This window comes from Lipotes vexillifer, unplaced genomic scaffold (assembly GCF_000442215.2).
Source record: "Lipotes vexillifer unplaced genomic scaffold, Lipotes_vexillifer_v1.1 scaffold602, whole genome shotgun sequence".
NCBI lineage: Eukaryota > Metazoa > Chordata > Mammalia > Artiodactyla > Lipotidae > Lipotes > Lipotes vexillifer.
In genome coordinates this window covers 900,758-908,546 of record NW_006790307.1, presented here as the reverse complement: position 1 = coordinate 908,546, position 7,789 = coordinate 900,758, and the positions used below count along the sequence as shown (strand labels likewise).

At 41.1% G+C, this 7,789-nt stretch overlaps 1 protein-coding gene across 1 annotated transcript in view; it reads left to right on the top strand.

Annotated features, from left to right (window-relative positions):
* MYRFL (myelin regulatory factor like) overlaps positions 1-7,789 on the top strand; it is a 115,875-nt gene that overhangs the window by 107,468 nt on the left and 618 nt on the right. The window contains exons 20-23 of the mRNA XM_007463578.1: positions 1,976-2,035; positions 2,666-2,753; positions 4,705-4,779; positions 7,647-7,767. Of these exons, the coding sequence (XP_007463640.1) occupies positions 1,976-2,035; positions 2,666-2,753; positions 4,705-4,779; positions 7,647-7,767 (344 nt within the window). The remainder of the gene's footprint in view (positions 1-1,975; positions 2,036-2,665; positions 2,754-4,704; positions 4,780-7,646; positions 7,768-7,789) is intronic.

Sequence of the window (7,789 nt, the reverse complement as noted above, 5' to 3'; positions counted from 1 at the left end):
AGGGAAAGAAAACAGACAGGATAGAGAAGTCGGGCTTCCCCTTCTCTTTATGCCTCATTTGCCTTGTAAATAAGCCTTCTATGGAAGCAGTCATAAGCAAAACTCATAGCAGGAGACATGTGCTCGAAAATTACTATTTGAATAGTTGGAATCCAAGAAATCTGGAGGCCTTTTAGACAGGACATACATTTTTAGGTAAAGGGAAATATTCAATTTTCTAGAAAATCACCATATATCAAGGTCCATTTCTTCTTAAAGGGAAGCATCACGCTGGGGAGGAATTTCAGGAAACTTGCCTCACCTTCAAGTTGTCTCACTCCCATTTGCTAACAGGATGAAGAAGCCCAGCTCCCCCGAGTCCACTCCTAGCACCCCTCTGCACCCCTCCCTTAGGGGTGTCTCCTTTGAGTCTTTCCCTGACTCTCCTTCCATCCTTCCACAGATATGTAGTGAGCCCCACAGTTGAGCCTGGCATTGCCTTATGTGGGGATACAATAGTGGACAAGATGCAGTCTTCCAAAAGCTCACAGTTAGGTTTCTAGACAAGAAAACCAGCCCTTCCACTTAGTGTGAGAAGTACTAACCTGGACAGATACTTAGGAGCGACTAACCCCCAGAAGTCTGCACCGTTGCTTTGCTATCTACCCTGAAATTCCATACAGAAACTTGTTTTAGCTCTTGTCTCTTTTTCTTTCCCATGAAAGCAGCACATATTGTTTTAACTTACGTCTCTTGTTAAATAAGGTTAACGTCTTTGTGTTTTGCCCCAAATTATATTGAAAAACATAGATATTGTTTAATGAAAATGAAGGACTGCAATAAAGAGTACATATACTTGAGAAAACATCTGCAAATTTAAAAACTGACTGCAAAAACTTTAAAATTCTTTTGTTAGGTTTGCTTAACAACTCACTAAATGGTTGCTTTTACCATCCACTTTAAAAAGATACATTTTTTCCCTGGTAGCCTTAACAACAGTCATCTGAGTGGTTACCTCTTCAATATTGCTTTTAAAATGCCTTTTCGGCTCTGACGGGTCATAACCACTCCCCTGGCTTCCCTCCCCACAAGCGAGCTCTGGCCCCATACCAGTGATTTGAGTCCTCTCCTCAGCTGGCTGCAGCTCAGTTTTTAACTTAAGCTCGCTTTTTTCCTGAGTGGATCACATTATGCTTGGAGTTATAGATGATTCAAAGAATGTTAGTAGAGGTTCCCTATTCTGGAGTTTTTGAGAAAGGGCAAAGATACAAGAAAAGTAACAATCCAGAGATAATGTGCCCTTTGGTACAGTGATAGAGAAGGTATCACTGATTGATTGATCACCACTTAGAGGATTCGGTAATAATACATGCCATGGCAGTGGAAGTGGGGGAGCTGTGAGCTGCAGTGATCTAATCCGGGATGGTGTCTTAGTCGGCTGGGGTTGCCATAACGAAATGCCACAGACTAGGTGACTTAAGCAACAGAAATTTATTTTCTCACAGTTCTGGAGGCTAGAAGTCCAAATTAAGGTGCTACCAGGTCTGGTTTCTTGAGGCCTCACTCCTTGGCTCAAAGATGGCCGCTTTCTCTCTGTGTCCTTACAAGGTCTCTCCTCCATGCAAGCAGGCCTCTTCATGTCCTAATCTCCTCTTCTTATAAGAATGCCACTCGGATTGGATTAGGGCCCACACTAACAGCCTCATTTTAATTTAATTATCACTTTAAAGGCTCATCTCCAAACACAGTCACATTCTGAGTTACCAGGGGTTAGGGCTTCATGCATAAGAACTTGGAGGACATAATTCAGTCCAAAACAGGTGGCTTTTTGGAGAAGGGTGACAGTAAACTAGCTCTGTATGAAATGGCATAGGGATGTGATGGGTTGAAAGGTGGGGGAAACATTCAACTGACAGAGACAAACTAGGGCACACACTGGGTTTCTTCTCATCCTGAACAAGCTTCAAGACTGACAGACTTTCTTCCTCTTCAGGAGACAGGAGCACATCATTCTTGGCAGGACAGGCGCTAACCAACCTTGACTGGGGGAGCGACTGTAAGTTTATATTTAAGTGACTCTCTTCTTTGTTTTTGTGGAGCCAGGCAGAATACTAACAAGCTGTGAAAGCATTACTGGAGTAAGGCACAGGGACGGAGGCTGCACTCTGCCACAAACACCCGTGGGATTACGTTTTGATAATCAACGCCTCCCTAACCATTAAGGAGGCATTAGAAATGGTTGCATACCGCTAGGCCTTTTGGTTGATCTTCATGGATTTTAACAATTTATTTGAACTTCCTGCTCTCTTCTATTTTTCTGCTAAATTTTTAGTTGTTTTTCTGTTTTCTGATTTTTGTTGAATCTTTATTGGCCAGATTGCATATCACATTGCGCTCTCCATTTTAAATAAATTTTCAATTTAGTAGGACTTCCACGATCCAGGCATTCTTTTGGATATTATGAGGCTGTCTATTGGAGCTTGTTTTTTTTAGTTTTCTTAAAATTTACTGTAACAACAACAAAAGCCTTCTCCCCTTTCTTCTCCTTTTTTCCCCCCATTTGAATGCAAATGGAATCCATTTATCTAGGAAACTCTTATTTCACATTCTGCAATTTGGAGCCTGCGCTGGAGCACAATGCTCTTTTTCTCTGCAGAAAAGTTTACTTTATTTCTTCTCAATTCAGGGATTGATACAACCATCAGTTCTATTCAGATTATGGAAATCCAGCAAATAATAGATCGTCGGTATTGCAGTAGAAGCCTCCAGTGCGGGTGGGTAAGCCTCCCCATTATCCCCTGATTCTTTCTGGAATTTACTCAGGGCTCTGGGTTTTTGAGACTGGAATGAAAGCTAATGCTACCCGGTAAAACCGATGTGTGCTTACATTGCTCCTTAAGTGAAAACACATTTGTTGCACGGTGGAAGAGGGAATCATAAAATGGTTGGTATTAGCAAATGTCAGTAAACCACGGCTCCAAAGATTACAGTCTCCTGGTTTAATGGGTAAGTCCAAAGCTAAAAGCTTAGGGGGCAGCTCTGTGGCTGACTCTCTGAGGCCACATACCATAGGCACAGAGCTGTTAGTTAATTTTATAGAAAAGAAAGACATTATTACTGATGGCTCCAAGTTATGAGTGAGCTGACATTTGTATATTTTAATAACAAGGGATATCATTATTTTAATTGCTGAAAAATATAGCTTATCCTAACCTTTTCAGTTAAGAGAAAAAAATCTGGGTACTGCAAAAGTTATCAGCAATGTTCATCTCTAGTGTATCGCCTGCATCAAGGTAACAATGCATCTAGACGCATAGAGGGCAAGCATAGAAGCTTCAGCAAACACAACATGCAAGTTGTAGGCATGAAGAATAAGGAGTTATTTTTCTTTATTTGATCAGTATTTACTGGTTTAGTTAAGCCTGCTAATATTTAAGCCTGCTAGGTTAAAGGCAAGGCTGTGTATTTTGAATTGGTGTCACAAATCCTACGGATTCTCAGCCTTATTTCTTTTTCAGCCTAATGTACCTTAGGCTTCAGGCTGATGGTCCTGACTTTTGAAAATAACCTGTATGGTGCTTTATGATTTGTTTATGACCTTTACATTCATTATCTCATTGAATTCTCACAAAATCACATGAGGTTGGTATTATCCCCATTTTGCTGTTACAAAACTTGAGGCTCAGTGAGCTTGAAAAAGTCAGAGACAGACATAATTGGTTTGGTAGAATGACATAATGAAGAGTGAGATGATTTGGGTTCAAATTCCAGCACTTTGACAAGATGTTTATTCTCCCTGTGTACCCGTTTCTCATCTGTAAGATGAGGATACTTACTAGCTAAGGAGTTGGGTGCCTGGAAAGCACACAGATGTTGGGAGGCACATAGTAGGAAAAGAATTCTATTTACCCAAGCTTCCTCCAGTAGGACAAAGCCCTCCCGATCCCAGTTCAGATCTATTGCTTTTATTTTTGCTTTCTTATTTTTAACAACCCAGTTTAATATTCATTAACGGAAATTTTAAATGATTGGCTCTCTCCCCCATTTATCTGGTTTTAAGTTATTTCTCCATATAATTCAAAGGATGGCCAGTCATAAGAACTTGTATTAGATACAATAAGCCTTTTTGCTAGAGTTTTCATTACAATAGGGATCAGTGGAACTCCCCCCTTTCACTAAGCATCCCTCGTCAAGGGCGGGAGGAATGTCTGTATAAGCATTTCTGTCTTGCAGTTTTCTCCATTACTAAATGGTAATTAGGACTATAATAATTTTAGTTGATTCCAGTTCTGAAAGTACATGATATTTCCTGCTAATGTTGCCTAAAAGGGAGTGGTTTACTGTAAAAAAGCTGGTATTTATTATTTCCAATTTTCCTTTCCAGAGGGATTGTTAGTTTGAGGACTTTGCCTCATTTGTCTTCTGAAATCTGTATCTCCTTAAGGGGAACTGAAGTCATTTCCTATTTGTTTAGTTTTGTGCATATGGTCTGGGATTTGACTTTCTGTCATTTCTTCTGTGTATTTTAACAAACCATAAACCTTTGTGGTATATTTCAGATATAGTAAGATCCGAAAGAGATCACTTTGAAATTTAAACTTGATTTTCTGTATCTGTTACGTATTATAGAATATTTCACAGTTTACATAGTATACAAAAAGTAGAAAAAACCCTTTTGAACCCTTTCCTGAGTATTTTGATTTGTGGTTTTTTTTCCATAATTAGGTCTGGAAATTACAATTACCATATTCCTGTTAATAAGTACACACCCACCAATGTCAAATTCTCTCTGGAAATCAAGTAAGTGCATAGCTGTAAAAGACAATTCTGTTTTTATCATTATTTGAATAACAATACTGAATTTCCTTCACAATTTGATCAATAAGTTAGGAGGTGGAAAGTTATCAGTTAAAGAATAATGGTTGGGTTGAGAGTTAGGCCAGCTTGAGGGAGGGGTTTTCAAAATGAAGGTTGGGGCCTTCCAGGCTCCCTCCAGTGGAATGGAAAGGCTCTGGGCTGTATACTCATACCTACAAAGTGACAGTGACCCTGGGTTTGATGCTCTCAGACTGCCCCTGGCTGTGTCCCTTTGAATTGGGGTGGGAACTAGAGTAATAGTGTGGCCCTGGCCCCTGGATGTGGGGGGCTGCACATTTTTGTGAGCTTCTGGGAGCAATGCTAATGCAGACACCACCCCCTTCCCCCAAGGGAGTTAAAAAAAAGAAGTCAGAGTTTGGAGGTGGGCAGACGAGTGTTCAGATTTTGTCTCTGTCACTTACTAATTCTGTAATCTTGGGGAAACCACTTATCCTCTCTGAGCTACTGTTTATTCATTTATAAGATGTGTTTGACATTATACCATAACAAGGAGAGCTGCTGTGAGAATCACAGATAATAACAGTGAAATGAATAACTACCATTTGCTGAGCATAGACTATATGCCAGACACTACACTTTACTACTGGGTCATATAATCCTCTCAACAACCCGCTGAGGTTGGCATTATTTTTTCTAGTTTATATTTTTCAGATGGGAACACTTAGTTTAGAGAGGTCAAGAAGCCTGTCCCAAAACTCATAGCAAGTAAGTGGTGGAGCTGGGCTTCAAATCAGCCCTTCCTTTTAACCATCACTTTCCTGCCTCCCCAGTGACATGAGATATTTAAGAACATTGCCCCTTCCTGGCACATAGCAGGCACTTCATATTATGACTGCCTTTCCTCCAAAAATCACAAAGCTCTAATCTATTTTATCAGCTATTTAAAATAATTATGGCACTTTAAGACTTTTGCAGAAATTATGCAGTGAGATACCATGCAGATAGATGGTGTTTATTTTGTGTCTCTTGATGTCAGTTTCTCCTTTGTCCCTTCCACATTTCCTCTCTTCTCCCTTTCCTTTCTCCCTTTCCTTCTCTCCTCCCCACTTTCCCTGTTTCCCCAGCTCTGTTACTCTTCCTCCATCAGTCCCTCCCCCCTCCCCACCCCATCTCGTCCTCTGTTTCACTCAGACTTCATACTCCTTCTCTCATCCACTTTGCTTCTACAATGACCTTATGACACACGCCAACTGCTTGCCTTGGAAAGGTTTGTTTCAAGCAGCTAAAATTCCATGACTTAGAACCCACCATATTTACAGGCAGAGCAAAAGCTAAATGTACTATTCTCTGGCACTCTCTGAGCAACCTGGAACATCGTTTCCTCATTCGTTCCTAGCTTCGATGGAGGGAAATAAGTGAAATAAGTGAAGTGGTATATCCCCTGAAGTGGCAGAAGGTCATCTTGAACCAAATCAGGCTTTCTGTTTTTTATAATATAATATTTTTTAATATAAATTTACTTATTTATTGTTTGGCTGTGTTGGGTCTTTGTTGCTGCTTGCAGGCTTTCTCTAGTTGTGGTGAGCGGGGGCTACTCTTCGTTGTGGTGTGTGGGCTTCTCGTTGCAGTGGCTTCTCTTGTTGCAGAGCGCGAGCTCTAGGCATGTGGGCTTCAGCAGTTGTGGCGCACAGGCTTAGTTGCTCTGCGGCATGTGGGATCTTCCTGGACCAGGGCTCGAACCCATGTCCCCTGCATTGGCAGGCAGATTCTTAACCACTGCGCCACCGGGGAAGCCCCTAAATCAGGCTTTTTAGATTAAGAACCATTCTTTTCTAACATGGGAGATCTTAAAATAACACATATACTCAACCGAGATTGTAGGTTGTCCCACTTGTGCAAAAATATTGTTTCCAAAGACAGATGGATCTCATCCTCTTGATGATGATTCTTGGGCCAGCCTCCAGAGAAGAACCATTCTTTCTGACAGGTCTTCCACCCTGATCACTTGAATGGCTTATAATTCCTAACGGGGCTCACCTGCACATCCCTACCTGTGTTGTTTGCCTCTCTGATTCAAACAATACCTACCCAGAGCAGGAGTCTGCAGAATCTGAAATCCTGGAAACTTCAGATGGAAGCAAATTCAGCTGCCAGTGAAAAGAGAAGGAATACATCCAAAAATTATTTAAAAATCTAGGGAGATAAGAAGTTCTGATGTTGAGGTGATTTAAGTCATGAGATTAGGTTTTAGAGACTGTCATATGTTATCTCAGTTTTAGTTTTAGTCAGTTACAGGCTACTATAACAGGAATCCCATAGACTGGGTGGCTTAAACCACAAACATTCATTTCTCACAGTTCTGGAGATTGGGAAGTCCAAGATCAAGGCACTAGCAGATTCGGTGTCTGGTGAGAGTCCACTTCCTGGCTGATAGACAGCCGTCTTCTCTCTCTGTCCTCACACGGCAGAAGGGATGAGAGACCTGGGCTCCTTTTTATGAGGTCACTATTTCCACTCACGAGGGCTCCACCGTCAAGACCTAGTCACTTTCTAAAGGCTCTACCTCCTAACACCATCACATTAGAGGTTAAGATTTAAACATACGAATTTTGGAGAGGACACAAACATTCAGTCCGTAACAGTAGTCATCTGAGATTGAGTTTCTGTTATAATGAGATGTGAACTAGTATATCGGCATCCGTGAGCTTTGTATAATAACATGCCTATTTGGAACTTTGAATGGATTTCCAAGGTATGTTCCCATTATTCCCTCTTCTTATCAAGATGTAGACTAGTGGGAGCTGGTAACTTCTTTTCCATTTGCCCTTTCTTTTCTTTGTCTCTTGAAGCACAACAGAGCCACTGATAGTCTTCCAGTGCAAGTTCACCCTTGGAAATATGTGTTTCCATAGTAAAAGGGAAGCCAAAGGCATGCAAAGCCACCAAGAAGTCTCCCAGGAGATGACACAGGTAACGTTTTCCAGCTCCTCGG